Raw genomic sequence first — 16,370 nt, forward strand, 5'->3', positions numbered from 1 at the left:
GCAGGCTGTCTCCTCACATTGAAGTGAAAACTTTGGAACGTCTCTCTGTGACATCCGACTTTTCCTAACCCTCCCACTCCCTGTCATCCCTGTTTCTCCATACCTGTCAAAGGGGTGTCATAACCTGTCATAGTTGTGCCACAGGAGTGGTGGAGCCAGTGTGTGTGTGTGTGTCAATGGCAGAGCTGACTCAGTGTCTCCATATCAACAGTGTGTTAGAAAAAGCCCACCTCCAAATCAGACATACCTCAGTTATGGCCAGCATTCCTGAACAGTGATACAATGACCAATCTGCAATTATGTGCTTTCTTTCTCTGTGTGTGTGTGCGAGTGAGTGATGGAGAGAGGGCTAGAAGAGAGCGTAAAACGCTAGAAAGAGTTGGGAAAGAGAAAGGCAGTGAGAGATGGAAGGAGAGAGTGTGATGTTGTTTCAGAGTGCAGCGGAAGACGGATGGTAGTCTGTGTGTGTGTCTGCCGGGGGAAACTCCTCCATCCCAGACAGTGCGACCTGTCGGTAGGGACTAACGGGGGTAAAGACAGGGGGTTTACATTTCTCTACGCTTTTGTGTGTGTGTGTCTATGCTATATTCCATCGATAAGTCTTTCTGTGTGTGTGTTAGCTAGTGTCTGTCACTACGTCTGTTTTTTGCATCTATATGTGTAGGTTTGCATGTCTGTGACTGCGTGCCTGCTAAGGTATGTTACTTTGTCTGTGTCTCTATGTCCGTCTAGGTGTGTGTGCAGCGTTGTGAGCACTCGAGTGTGTGTGTTTGTGTGTAGACTGGAGAGAGGGAGGTGAGGGTGGGAGGGGATTACACTGCCCCACACTGTTCAAACTGTTTATGCATACCAGTCTGCTCTGAGGGGCTCTCTGTCGCACTCTGTTTACACAAACTTATTTTGGGAAAATTCCACAGAGCTGGACAGGCCCTGGCCATAAATCACAGAATCTGCAGCTTTGTGGAATGATAGCTTCTGTCACTCACACACTCCTCAACACACACTTTAACAGCGTGTAAGTGGCAGAGGACACTGTGTGAGAATATGAGTGAGTGAATTGAATAAGTGTGTGTGTTTGTGTGTGTGTTGAGATATTATTCTGTGTGTGCATGCACGCACAGGTAATATACACTAAATATACAAAAGTATGTGGACACCCCTTCACATTAGTTGATTCTGCTTTTTCAGACACACCCATTGCTGACAGGTGTATAAAATCGAGCACACAGCCATGCAATCTCCGTAGACAAACATTGGCAGTAGAATGGCCCATACTGCAGAGCTCCTTTAAAAAAAAAAATGGAATAATTAAAAAAATATATACGGTGGGGAGAACAAGTATTTGACACACTGCCGATATTGCAGGTTTTCCTACTTACAAAGCATGTAGAGGTCTGTAATTTTTTATCATAGGTACACTTCAACTGTGAGAGACAGAATCTAAAACAAAAATCCAGAAAATCACATTGTATGATTTTTAAGTAATTCATTTGCATTTTATTGCATGACATAAGTATTTGATCACCTACCAAAAAGTAAGAAATTCCAGCTCTCACAGACCCGTTAGTTTTTCTTTAAGAAGCCCTCCTGTTCTCCACTCTTACCTGTATTAACTGCACCTGTTTAAACTCGTTACCTGTATAAAAACACCTGTCCACACACTCAATCAAACAGACTCCAACCTCTCCACAATGGCCAAGACCAGAGAGCTGTGTAAGGACATCAGGGATAAAATTGTAGACCTGCACAAGGCTGGGATGGGCTACAGGACAATAGGCAAGCAGCTTGGTGAGAAGGCAACAACTGTTGGCGCAATTATTAGAAAATGGAAGAAGTTCAAGATGACGGTCAATCACCCTCGGTCTGGGGCTCCATGCAAGATCTCACCTCATGGGGCATCAATGATCATGAGGAAGGTGAGGGATCAGCCCAGAACTACACGGCAGGACCTGGTCAATGACCTGAAGAGAGCTGGGACCACAGTCTCAAAGAAAACCATTAGTAACACACTACGCCGTCCTGGATTAAAATCCTGCAAAACCCGGCTGAAGTTTGCCAATGACCATCTGGATGATCCAGAGGAGGAATGGGACAAGGTCATGTGTCTGATGAGACAAAAATAGAGCTTTTTGGTCTAAACTCCACTCGCCGTGTTTTGGAGGAAGAAGAAGGATGAGTACAACCCCAAGAACACCATCCCAACCGTGAAGCATGGAGGTGAAACATCATTCTTAGGGGATGCTTTTCTGCAAAGGGGACAGGACGACTGCACCGTATTGAGGGGAGGATGGATGGGGCCATGTATCGCGAGATCTTGGCCAAACCTCCTTCCCTCAGTAAGAGCATTGAAGATGGGTCGTGGCTGGGTCTTCCAGCATGACAACGACCCGAAACACACAGCCAGGGCAACTAAGGAGTGCGTCCGTAAGAAGCATCTCAAGGTCCTGGAGTGGCTAGCCAGTCTCCAACCTTGAACCCAATAGAAAATCTTTGGAGGGAGCTGAAAGTCCGTATTGCCCAGCGACAGCCCCGAAACCTGAAGGACCTGGAGAAGGTCTGTATGGAGGAGTGGGCCAAAATCCCTGCTGCAGTGTGTGCAAACCTGGTCAAGAACTACAGGAAACGTATGATCTCTGTAATTGCAAACAAAGGTTTCTGTACCAAATATTAAGTTCTGCTTTTCTGATGTATCAAATACATATGTCATGCAATAAAATGCAAATGAATTACTTAAAAATCATACAATGTGATTTTTCTGGATTTTTGTTTTAGATTCCGTTTCTCACAGTTGAAGTGTACCTATGATAAAAATTACAGACCTCTACATGCTTTGTAAGTAGGAAAACCTGCAAAATCGGCAGTGTATCAAATACTTGCTCTCCCCACTGTATATATATTTATGATCTTGTCTTATCGCTGCAACTCCCCAACGGGCTCGGGAGAGGCCAAGGTCGAGTCATGCGTCCTCTGACACATGACCCACCTAACCGCACTACTTAACACCTGCCCACTTACCATGGAGGAAACATCGTTCAATTGACAACCGAAGTCAGCCTGCAGGCGCCTGGCCTGCCACAAGGAGTCTTTAGAGCGCGATGAGCCAAGTAATGCCCCTGTGGCCAAACCCTCCCTAACACGGACGACTCTGGGCCAATTGTGGGCCGCCCTATGCGACTCAAGGTCACGGCCGGGTTATGATACAGCCTGGGATCGAACCCGGGTCTGTAGTGACGCCTCAAGCACTGCGCCACTCAGGAGGCCCCTGAGCTCCGTGACTTTCAATGTGGCACCGTCATAGGATGCCACCTTCCCACCAAGTCAGTTCGTCAAATTTCTGCCCTGCTAGATCTGCCCTGGTCAACGGTAAGTGATGTTATTGTGAAGTGGAAACGTCTCGGAGCAACAACGGCTCAGCACGGGACTGCAGCGTGCAGAAGCGCGTAAAAACCGTCTGTCCTCGGTTGCAACACTCACTACCGAGTTCCAAACTGCCTCTGGAAGCAACGTGAGCACAATAACTGTTTGTCTAGAGCTTCAAGAAATGGATTTCCAAGGCCGAGCAACCGTACACAAGCCTAAGATCACCATGCGCAAAGCCAAGCATCAGCTGGAGTGTTATAAAGCTCGCCGCCATTGGACTCTGGAGCAGTGGAAACGCGTTCTCTGAGTGATGAATCAAACTTCATCATCTGGCAGTCAACGGACGAATCTGGGTTTGGCGGCTGTCAGGAGATCGCTATCTGCCCGAATGCAAAGCGCCAACTGTAAAATTTGATGGAGGAGGAATAATGGTCTGGGGCTGTTTTCCATGATTCGGGCTAGGCCACTTACTTCCAGTGAAGGGAAATCATAACACTACACCATACAATGACCTTCTTGACGATTCTGTTCTTCTAACTTGGTGGCAACAGTTGAGGAAGGCCCTTTCCTGTTTCAGCATGACAATGCCCCCATGCACAAAGCCAGGTCCATACAGAAATGGTTTGTCGAGATCGGTGTGGAAGTACTTGACTGGGCTGCACAGAGCCCTGACCTCAACCCTATAGAACACCTTTGGGATGAATTGGAACGCCGACTGCGAGCCAGGCCTAAGCGCCCAACATCAGTGCTCGACCTCACTAATGCTCGTGGCTGAACGGAAGGAAGTCCCCGCAGCAATGTTCCAACATCTAGTAGAAAGCCTTCCCAGAAGAGTGGAGGCTGTTATAGCAGCAAAGGGGGTACAAACTCCATATTAATGCCCATGATTTTGGAATGAGATGTTCGACGAGCAGGTGTCCACATACTTCCGGTCATGTAGTGTATGTCTACTGCATGGGTACAATATAGTGTGCACTGGGAGATGCAGGGGTGTGGTGTGAGTTCTATACGACAGCGGCATCTACTGGTAGCTTTGTGAACTGTGCTTCCAAAGACATCTGGGGACCACCAACTTAGATGTGTATGACAGAAAAGCACCTACCAATCACGAAAACAACAACCAGTGGAGGCTGCTGAGGGGAGGACGGCTCATATAATGGCTGAAATAGAGTCAGTGGAATGGAAACCACGTGTTTGATACCATTCTTTGAAATCCATTCCAGCCATTATTATGAGCCGATCCTCCCTCCATTCAGCAGCCTCCATTGACAACAACGTATCCAGTACAGCCAGAAGACGGGTCACCCTTCAGAGCCTGGTTCTTCTTCAGGTTTCTTCCTAGGTTCCTGCCTTCTAGGGAGGTTCGCTGGGTATCTGTAAAGTACTTTGTGACAACTGCTGATGTAAAAAGGGCTTTATAAAACACGTTTGATTGATTTAACCATAACAACAAGAGCATTTAGGTATGGTTAAGCACCCACTTTTATAATACTCACGGTTTATTCCAATACCTTAGAAATGGCAGGAGGCACACAGGCTACGAGTTTCTGAAGCCATAATAAGCACCAGAGTTACAGATACATATTAATATCAAGAGTAACAAATGTGCAAATATAAATTAAATTAAAACAGTTCTCCACTCCTATGATGCTCTTACAGTCAATGACTGAGTGTGATTGTATTCAAATGGTCTTCACCACAGGCAGGCAGATAGGACTAACACTGGTAAATAACTACACTTTTTAAATGCCTGCTTGAGATCAGTGGGTATGTTTCAGAGTTGGATATAGTTAGCTTAAAATATTGAAATAACATACTGTAGTGCAAGATAAATACTGACTGACAGGATAAAAAATATTTTTTTTAAATACGCAATTCACATTCATGACTCCTTTGGTGTCCAAAGACAAAACAGAGAAAAATAAAAAAGTAAGATGGGATACGTCACCATTTACTGGCCAATATCTTGACAGTTCTTTGTAAATGCTGGCATAGCTTCACAGACAGCTATGTCTTTGCGAAAGTCCTCAATTGGCAAGGCTCCAATACCAAAAGTCTCTTTCCTCTATCCCTTGTTGACTCCCCTTCGCAGATCTAAATAGATGTGTATGTAAAACTGGATATGTATGAGAAAAATATGCAGAAAAGTGAAAAACCTAAGCAAAGGGTTTGAGGGCAGAAATGGAACCAGGCCCAAGCCTCCCTGACTTAAGTCTAATATCCAGTCATTGAACATCTTCAAGGGGGCAGTCAATGGGCTAAGGGACCAGGGATGGGTTTGGAATCAGGCCTAATGTTGTGTCGTACCTCATCCCTCCAGGTATAGGTTGTCATTAGGCACAGATCCAGGATAAGCTCAGTGAGTTTAACTTCCCCCCAGATTCTTACTTAAAAAAAAGTGACATTTCACTCATAAATAAAAGTGTCAGCTGTTTTCAGACCTCTATAGTACTCTAATGAAACTACGTCACATGACATAGGTTGTGTAGATCCAGCTATCGTTGTTTTACCTTAACATCAGACAACTTTAGAAGCCTGAAAATGTCTGTCAAACTTTAATTTTAATGCATAATGTCCCTTTAACCATTAGGAGGGGCAATGGCCAGTGTCTAGGGGCATCCTGTACATGTACACTACCGTTCAAAAGTTTGGGGTCACTTAGAAATGTCCTTGTTTTTGAAAGAAAAGCAACTTTTTTGTCTATTAAAATAACATCAAATTGATCAGAAATACACTGTAGACATTGTTAATGTTGTAAATGAGTATTGTAGCTGGAAACGCGGATTTTTTATGGAATACCTACATAGGCGTACAGAGGCCCATTATCAGCAACCATCACTCCTGTGTTCTAATGGCACGTTTGTTAGCTAATCCAAGTTTATCATTTTAAAAGGCTAATTGATCATTAGAAAACCCTTTTGCAATTATGTTAGCACAGGTGAAAACTGTTGTCCTGAAAACTGAAGATCTTGTACAATGCTTTGTACTACCCCCTTCACAGAACAGCGCAAATTGGCTCTAACCAGAAAAGAAAGAAGAGTGGGAGGCCCCGGTGCACAATGTGAGCAAGAGGACAAGTGCATTAGAGTGTCTAGTTTGAGAAACAGACGKCTCACAAGTCCTCAACTGGCAGCTTCATTAAATAGTACCCGCAAAACACCAGTCTCAACGTCAACAGTGAAGAGGCGACTCCGGGATGCTGGCCTTCTAGGCAGAGTTGCAGAGAAAAAGCGATATCTGTCCGTGTTCTTTTGCCCATCTTAATCTTTTATTTTTATTGGCCAGTCTGAGATATGGCTTTTTCTTTGCAACTGCCAAGAAGGCCAGCATCCCGGGGTCGCCTCTTCACTGTTGACGTTGAGACTGGTGTTTTGCGGGTACTATTTAATGAAGCTGCCAGTTGAGGACTTGTGAGTCGTCTGTTTCTCAAACTAGACACTCTAATGCACTTGTCCTCTTGCTCACATTGTGCACCGGGGCCTCCCACTCTTCTTTCTTTTCTGGTTAGAGCCAATTTGCGCTGTTCTGTGAAGGGGGTAGTACAAAGCATTGTACAAGATCTTCAGTTTTCAGGACAACAGTTTTCAGCTGTGCTAACATAATTGCAAAAGGGTTTTCTAATGATCAATTAGCCTTTTAAAATGATGAACTTGGATTAGCTAACACAACGTGCCATTGGAACACAGGAGTGATGGTTGCTGATAATGGGCCTCTGTACGCCTATGTAGATATTCCATTTGAAAAAATCTGCCATTTCCAGCTACAATAGTCACTTACAACATTAACAATGTCTAAACAGTATTTCTGATCAATTTGATGTTATATTAATGGACAAAAAAAGTAGCTTTTCTTTCAAAAACAAGGACATTTCTAAGTGACCCCAAACTTTTGAACAGTAGTGTACATGGACAGGCTTTAGGGATTGCGGACGTTGAAGAACCCAACACTGGTTGGGGACTCCTTCACTGTTACTGTGACGAAGTTGGCGGTGACGTCCGTGACAAACACGTGTTCTAGAAGGCTAAGTGCCGGCCGCCAGTCCGTCTCCATTTCCGTCTCCATAGAGACCAGGCGGGGCCCGTTGTTATTGGGATAAGGGGAGGAGTCGGGCTCTTCTGATTCGCTGCTGCTGGTGTCATCTGAGTCACCTGTGCTGAGCTCGTTAAGGGTCCGAGAGTTCTCGATGCTCCGGGAGTTCCGCTCGTTAAGGCTCTGTTCTGACCTCCTGTCCTCCTCTCTAGCCGCGCTTGATCCACCTCCCCCGGCCGACGACATACCTCCCTGTGCACTCCCCCCTCTCTCCAATCTTCCATTACCGCTCCCTACACCCCTTGGCCCTTTGCTGTCCATCTCTCTCTCAGTCTCTGCCCCTGTGGTCTTCCCTCTCTCCCCCCTCTCCTCTCTGGCTTGTGGAATGCATCCAGAGCGCAGCACCCCTGCCCCTAACCCTCCGGACGCCAGGCTCTGGTCTAGCCCAGACGATGTGTGCATCTCTTTAATGCTTCCTCCTGCTCCTTTTCCTGCCTGGCTGGCACCGCTTCTCAGGCTCGACCTTGAAACTGCAACTCCAGTGGTGCCGGAGGTTCCGTATCCCTGGAGACCATTGCCGGGCGCCCGTTTGTTGACGCTCTGCAGATTGAGAGCTCGGAGGCTGAGGGCCTGACTGATGCGGTCTCTAGCCGAGAGAGGTGGAGAGGAGGAGGGCTTGGCTCCCTGCTGCTGAACCACCACCACCGCCTGACTTCCAGGGCCCTCCTGCTGCCTCCTCTGCCCAGCTGGGGAGCGTTGAGCTGGGCTACAAGCCGCCGGAGAGCCACCGAAACCGCTGGAGGTCTTGGAGCTGTGGAGACCAAGTGATGTTGATGTAGACACCCCTGGTTTTACAGAGAACGCCACCTTAAGCCCTTCTGCTCGGCCACTGCTGTTGCCGGCGTCGGAGACGGAGAGGGAGCGCTTCAGATCTGACAATCCCTTACTGTGAGGTGGGGGAGGTCTGCTGAGAGAAGAAGAGGAGGATGGAGAGGAGGGGGTGATGGTCGACATGGAGCGACCCGACCATATGGAGTTCAGCGGCCCAGGTTTGGAGGCCCCTGCCTGGAAGAAGGCCCCTCCAGCAGCCCGCTGGGGTGCCGTCTCATCTCTGGAGCCCCGGCTGGCGCTCAGGCTGGTGTAGGTGAAACTGGCCGGCTGTAGAGGCTTCTTCACCCCCCCTCGAGGTTCCTCTTTGGGGGGCTCACGGGGGGGCCTGAGGACCTGGTGGTGGCGAGAAAGAGGAGGGGGAGGCAGGGGTGGCCGGATATTTGCCTGTCTCAAAGCCCTCAGCTCGGGGAGCAGCGGTTTCCTCCCGCGCTTTTTCCGGATGGGCTCCTGATTGGCCACCACAATATGGGGCCTCGTCTGGAGGACAGGCTGGAGGTTGAGGTTGCGGCGCCGAGGACCTGGTTTGGCCTTCTTCCCGTGGTCTTCATCTTCCTCTTCTGAGGAAGAGGCAGAGGGAGAGGAGGACAGGCCGGATGAAGAGGATGAGGAGGACCGGTCGGATTTGGTTTCAGTTGGCTCTGGTTCCTAAAGAAATAGAGACAGAAAGGTTTGTAATGTAACCAGGCATGTGACGTTGGATTGTATCTTCATCATCCAAACAAACAAATGGATTCTTGCTACTATTGTTGTTTGGAAATGTAATGAAAGCAATCATTGGGAAGAGATTATAATCAAGATGACAAAAGGAAGTCAATTTACTGCATTTGTTGTCACGACTACATCTTATACGTTTGAATAGCAGCAACAGTGTGTTGATTACCAGAATTTTCCGTGGGCGCCCCCTTGGCCTCTTCCCTCTCTTACCGAACAGTAGCTCCCTCTCTTGCTCTCTGCAGAAAGTACACACACATGGCGTCAGATACAGTCACTACCAATGTTCTGCTACTTTAAAAATACATCCTTCCTTACTTGGAGTCACTACTAATATAATAACTAAATAACCAAAAGCAAGGGTTGTGTAACCGATGTGAAATGGCTAGATAGTTTGCGCGCTAATAGCGTTTCAATCGGTGACGTCACTCGCTCTGAGGACCTTGAAGTAGTTGTTCTCCTTGCTCTGCAACGGCCGCGGCTTTGTGGCACGATGGGTAACGATGATTCGTGGGTGTCAGTTGTTGATGTGTGCAGAGGGTCCCTGGTTCCAGCCCGGGTCGGGGCAAGGGGGACGGACGAAAGCTAAACTGTTACATTGATGCTGTTGACCCGGATCACTGGTTGCTGCGGAAAAGGAGGAGGTCAAAAAAGGGGTGAGTGTAACCGATGTGAAATGGATAGCTAGTTAGCGGTGGTGCGCGCTAATAGCGTTTCAATCGGTGATGTCACTCGCTCTGAGGACCTTGAAGTAGTTGTTCCCCTTGCTCTGCAAGGGCCGCGGCTTTTGGGTAACGATGCTTCTTGGGTGTCAGTTGTCTGTGTGCAGAGGGTCCCTGGTTCGAGCCCGGGTCGGGGCGAGGGGGATGGACGAAAGCTAAACTGTTAAAGTTGCATTTCAATTATTTCACCAATTTGGTTATGCCAGATATAAATTATAGCTTCAAGGATGGGAGGAAGGAAACAAAGGATGCATTTGATCTGGGCAACTCTAATACACCATGGACAGTGCTCTACAATAAGTACGAATGAATATGTTCTGGTCAAACATCAACCAGTATGATATTAATAACACACCTCTTGTGGAAGGCAGCCATTAATCTGGGGTCCAGAATATTCTCTTCTGGCTCCCAACTGTTATGCCTGTAAAGAAAACCCCATATTAGAAAACCGTTTATTACAGAACAGTAGCTAGAGAGACATTGCAATCATAAACGTCACATCCTTAAATCTCTGCCCATTTGTTTCTAGTCTACTATCTCCTTTATCAGATGCAATGTCACACATAGTAGCATCCTATCAAAAACAAACATAGTCCTAATTGACGTTGTAGCTAAATAAAATATTAAGAAAATTGTCTGAATAATGCAAATCTTGAGAGGGTAGCTGTTCAGGGCTAGCAAAAATGTAAATGGATAAAACTAGAGCGTTTGCTCAACTATTTACATTCAGCCACATTATTGGTAAACGATCACGACGCAAGCACCGTGCATGAAAATAGTGGGCGTCACATATTCCGGTGCTCGAGTTCGCTACCGTAGTAGGAGGATGCCTGCTCACGTTACTAGATACCGGTTTGGCATCGTATCATCAGCTGCTCGGGCTTAAGAAAACAAAACAAGACTCCGAAACGGCTAACACCATCATCTTTCTTCCATGCGTCCTGCAGTCTATCCAAAACCACATGCGACGGGAATATTATCATATGAATGTAAATATAGCCTAACTATGAGATAAATACGGGGTTGAAGGGGGATCATGTGCTACATTGTCATTGTTTAGCTCAGCCAGCTTCTTGCTAAATAGCTACTCACTTGGACGACCACCCTCTCCACTTCACCAAATACTCAAACTTCCCCTGCAAATGATAAGAGTGGGAAAGAGTTAAACAATTGTAAAGGGTCTAATGTTTCCATATTATGATAAAATACGTTATTTCATACCTTTCTTGGGCGTTTGTTGAGGATGCATTCGGCGTCAAATACCTGCCCTACAGTTACCCCCTCCATAGCTACAGCCCCTCTCCTTTTTTTACGAGAAAAGCAGAACAGGGAGAAAAGATTGTCCTCCCGCAGCGTCCTTAGTTCGGCACGGTGCCCCTGCCTCTCATACGTCACTTTAAAAATGTTATTCTAGAGCGCTTGACTGGCTACAAAATATTACGGCATAAAGTAGTTTTAACTGCTTTATTAGTACATATGTTCCGGTATGCTAAATTCCATAAAAGGCTATTACTAAACAAATCTATAAATTGACAAAATATTATTATTTCAGCGATGACAGTTATTACATTTACATTTTTGTAATTTACAGTGCATACGGAAGTATTCAGACCCCTTGACTTTTTCCACATTTTATTACGTTACAGCCTTATTCTAACATGGATTAAATCGTTTTTTCCCCCTCATCAATCTAAACACATTACCCCAAATGACAAAGCAAAAACAGGTTTTTAGAAATTTGTGCAAATTTATTACAAATAAAAAAACATAAATATCACATTTACATAAGTATTCAGACCCTTTACTCAGTACTTTGTTGAAGCACCTTTGGCAGTGATTACAGCCTCGAGTCTTCCTTGGTATGACACTACAAGCTTGGCACACCTGTATTTGTGTAGTTTCTCCCATTCTTCTCTGCAGATCCTCTCAAGCTATGTCAAGTTGGATGGGGAGGGTCGTTGCACAGCTATTTTAAGGTTTCTCCAGAGATGTTCGCTCGGGTTCAAGTCCGGGCTCTGGCTGGGCCACTCAAGGACATTCAGAGACTTGTCCCGAAGCCACTCCTGGTTGTCTTGGCTATGTGCTTAGGTTCGTTGTCCTGTTGGAAGGTGACCTTCGCCCCATTCTGAGCTCTGAGAGTCAGAATGGGGCTGTCAGGTGCCTTTTACTGAGGAGTGGCTTCCGTCTGGCCACTCTACAATAACGGTCTTATTGGTGGAGTGCTGCAGAGATGGTTGTCCTTTTGGAAAGTTATTACATCTCCACAGAGGAACTCTGGAGCTGTATCAGAGTGACCATCGGGTTCTTGGTCACCTCCGTGACCAAGTCCCTTCTCCTCAGATTGCTCAGTTTGGCCGCGCGACCAGCTCTAGGAAGAGTCTTTGTGGTTCCAAACTTCTTCTATTTAAGAATGATGGAGGTCACTGTGTTCCTGGGGACCTTCAATGCCTCAGAAATATTTTTGTCCCCTTCCCCAGATCTGTGCCTTGACACAATCCTGTTTTGGAGCGCTACAGACAATTCCTTCGACCTCATGGCTTGGTTTTTGCTCTGACATGCAATGTCAACTGTGGGACCTTATATAGACAGGTGTGTGCCTTTCCAAATCATGTCCAATCAATTGAATTTACCACAGGTGGACTCCAATCAAATTGTAGAAACATCTAAATTATGATCAATGGAAACAGGATGTACCTGCGCTCAATTTCGAGTCTCATAGCAAAGGGTCTGAATACTTATGCAAATAAGGTATCTTTTTTTATACATTTGCAAAAATGTCTAACCTGTTTTCGCTTTGTCATTATGGGGTATTGTGTGTAGATTGAGGATTTTTATTTATTTAATACATTTTAGAATAAGGCTGTAATGTGACAAAATGTGGGACAAGTCAAGGGGTCTGAATACTTTCAGAATGCACTGTACATTATTTATAATGAGGGATACCTGCAAAAAATCTGATCTCTCTGAAATGAAAATGAATGGCCCTTACTTCAGTAAAATATATTTTAACCTGACCCACCCTGAAAGTTTGAAAAAAAACAAATTCACCCCCCCCACCCAAAATAATATTTAAAACAAATTGGATAGTAGAAAACATGCCTACCATTTACCCTCACTCCTACGACAGACCAGAGCCTTAGATATGCAATATTAGACACTGTTATTTGTTTTGTAAGCATTACATGGCAAAGTAGACAGACGGTGGTGGATTCGCAGGCCACCTTGGACAAGGATGAAAATATATCCATTATAATAAAAGTACCGCATGAATCTATCATCTTATTTGCAGTAGGAGAAAAAAGTGTGTTATAAACACATTTCATGCAAGTCTATGTCATTTTACATGACTGGAGACAAGCAGAATCTTTTTTTAATACCACAACAGAGCACATTGACTCGGCACCGGTACCCTGTTTATACAGTACCAGTCAAAAGTTTTAGAACACCTACTCAATCATGGGTTTTAATTAAATATTTACTATTTTCTACATTGTAGAATATTAGTGAAGACATCAAAACTATGAAATAACACATATGGAATCATGTAGTAATCAAAAAAGTGTTAAACAAATCAAAATATATTTTATACTTGAGATTCTTCAAATAGCCACCATTTGCTTTGATGACAGCTTTGCACACTCTTGGCATTCTCTCAACCAGCTTCATGGGGTAGTCACCTGGAATGCATTTCAATTCACAGGTGTGCCTTCTTAAAAGTTAATTTGTGGAATTTATTTCCTTCTTAATGCATTTGAGCCAATCAGTTGTGTTGTGACAAGGTAGGGGGGTATACAGAATATAACCCTATTTGGTAAAATACCAAGTCCATATTATGGCAAGAACAGCTCAAATAAGCAAAGAGAAACAACAGTCCATCATTACTTTAACACGTGAAGGTCAGTCAATACGGAACATTTCAAGAGCTTTGAAAGTTTCTTCAAGTGCAGTTGCAAAAACCATCAAGCGCTATGATGAAACTGGCTCTCATGAGGATCGCCACAGGAACAGAAGATCCAGACTGCTGCAGAGGAGTTACCAGCCTCAGAAATTGCAGCCCAAATAAATGCTTCACAGAGTTCAAGTAAGACACATATCAATATCAACTGTTCAGAGGAGACTGTGTGAATCAGGCCTTCAGGGTCGAATTGCTGCAAAGAAACCATTACTAATTGACACCAATAAGAAGAAGATACTTGCTTGGGTCAAGAAACACGAGCAATGGACATTAGACCAGTGGAAATTTGTTCTTTGGTCTGGAGACCAAATTGGAGATTTTTGATTCCATCTGCCGTGTCTTAGTGAGACGCGGTGTGGGTGAACGGATGATCTCCGTATGTGTATTTCCCACTGTAAAGCATGAAAGCATGGAGGTGGTGGTGTTATGGTGTGGGGGTGCTTTGTTGGTTACACTGTGATTTATTTAGAATTCAAGGCACACTTAACCAGCATGGCAACCACAGCATTCTGCAGCGATATGCCATCCCATCTGGTTTGCACTTGGTGGGACTATAATTTGTTTTTCAACAGGACAATGACCCAACACATCTCCAGGCTGTATAAGGGCTATTTTACCAAGAAGGAGGGTGATGGAGTGCTGCATCAGATGACCTGGTCTCCACAATCCCCCGACCTCAACCAAATTGAGATGGTTTGGGCTGAGTCAGACCGCAGAGTGAAGGAAAAAGCAGCCAACAATGTGGGAACTCTTTCAAGACTGTTGGAAAAGCATTCCAGGTGAAGCTGGTTGAGAGAATGCCAAGCGTGTGCAAAGCTGTCAAGGCTACTTTGAAGAATCTAAAATCTAAAATGTATTGTTTAACCCTTTTTTGGTTACTACATGATTCAATATGTGTTATATCATAGTTTTGATGTCTTCAGTATTATTCTACAATGTAGAAAATAGTATAAATAAAGAAAAATCATTGAATGAGTACTGTGTCCAAACTTTTGACTTGTACTCTATACTTTTTCCCCCACAAAAGTTATGTGGTCCAAAAGACACTGCATTGTAGGAATGACACAGGCCAGCATTTCTCAAACTTTTTCGTGCCAGGGACACCGCAGAGGTGTCAATGTGTTTCAGCCAGTCTGTTGCGATATTTAGATTTTTTTGCAGCCAAGAGAGGAGAAATTGTCTAGCGTATTCTATGCACCTTAACACCGGAATGTGTACAGGCGCATCTCGTTAAAACGAGCACGCAGGCCTTGGTCACAGGACAGCTCCAATAGTTGATCATCAAGAACCGGTGACAAGTTGTGCGTCTCTTCTGTGTTGGCATCCACTACTTTCCCGGCCGTGGATCAGATTAGTTCCCTTTACAATCTTCGAATTTGAGCAGAGTTTTGCTCAGATGTGACCCCATCAATGTAGGCACGTTATCCATGTTTACATCACCCACGTCAGCCAGAGCTGAGAATAGTGGGAACATATTGAAAATGCCTCTATCCACTCGGGCTCTCCAGACGCCCAGTTTTTTCTTGAAATCGGCCATTTTATCGTTTGCTTGGTAAATGACACTTATGCGTCCCTGCATGGATAGGTTGAGCAGCAATGTTCCCTTTAAACTGCGCGCACACAGTAGCCCAGAGACTGCCGCGCATAAATATCAGCCCACAGAGAGATGCACTAGATTGAACTTTCTAGAGCAGTGGTCACCAAGACTGGCGGATCACCAAGACTGGCGGATCTCCATGCATTCATAGTCCATTGCCAAACATTTATGTAAAAAACCCAACGATATTTTGTATTTGTATTTGCATGTATTACTCATCCTGGGGTCCGGCAGAATTAAGGCAGTTATACCATTTAAAAAACATTACAATACATTCATTACAGAATTCACAAGAAGTGTGTGGCCTCAGGCCCATATTCCACTGCCACATATCTAATATAGCCTTCTATTTTTTCTATTCGTCTCGGGCTGTTGACGGTAGGTGCACCCTATTAAGCTGCCCTGCGCGCGGGGTAGTCGAACTGTTGGCATTTTGCACCATTTCATGTGTCTGAAGGTACAAACTCTGCCTTCCCGGCGGGCCCAGAGAGCAAATCAAGTGCACTAATCGTCTACCGGATGGCTTAGATGACAGCGTCTGCAGTGACGTTGCAGGCATAAAAGAAAGGTACAGCAAAATTGATACTGTGAGATTTCAAAACGTTTAAAATCATGACTAGAGAGAGACTGTCAACGAATACAGTGAGTGAGTTCATGTTTAAGTTCTTACTCAGCACTGTCAACACTTATGAGCCATAAAATTTGCTTTCTTCCCATTTCTACTCAGAGCTACAAGCACTGCAGCAGTAATGAATGAATAGGAAAGTGCATACAGTGGGGCAAAAAAGTATTTAGTCAGCCACCAATTGTGCAAGTTCTCCCACTTAAAAAGACGAGAGAGGCCTGTAATTTTCATCATAGGTACACTTCAACTATGACAGACAAAAAGAAAAAAAATAATCTAGAAAATCACATTGTAGGATTTTTAATGAATTTATTTGCAAATTATGGTGGAAAATAAGTATTTGGTCACCTACAAACAAGCAAGATTTCTGGCTCTCACAGACCTGTAACTTCTTCTTTAAGAGGCTCCTCTGTCCTCCACTCGTTAGCTGTATTAATGGCACCTGTTTGAACTTGTTATCAGTATAAAAGACACCTGTCC

The 16,370-nt window shown here is 44.9% G+C and overlaps 1 protein-coding gene across 1 annotated transcript; it reads right to left on the bottom strand.

Annotated features, from left to right (window-relative positions):
- Positions 1–6,899: 6,899 nt before the first annotated feature.
- Positions 6,900–11,065, bottom strand: LOC111977406 (chromobox protein homolog 2-like). Its single transcript, XM_024006807.3, has 5 exons — positions 10,935–11,065; positions 10,806–10,849; positions 10,069–10,134; positions 9,161–9,230; positions 6,900–8,925 (listed from the first exon to the last, which is right to left on the bottom strand). Exons 1-5 carry the CDS (start codon positions 10,998–11,000, stop codon positions 7,276–7,278), a joined length of 1,896 nt encoding a protein of 631 aa, XP_023862575.1. The 5' UTR covers positions 11,001–11,065; the 3' UTR covers positions 6,900–7,275.
- Positions 11,066–16,370: the final 5,305 nt, after the last annotated feature.

Source organism: Salvelinus sp. IW2-2015, linkage group LG18 (genome assembly GCF_002910315.2).
Source record: "Salvelinus sp. IW2-2015 linkage group LG18, ASM291031v2, whole genome shotgun sequence".
Taxonomy (NCBI): Eukaryota; Metazoa; Chordata; class Actinopteri; order Salmoniformes; family Salmonidae; genus Salvelinus; species Salvelinus sp. IW2-2015.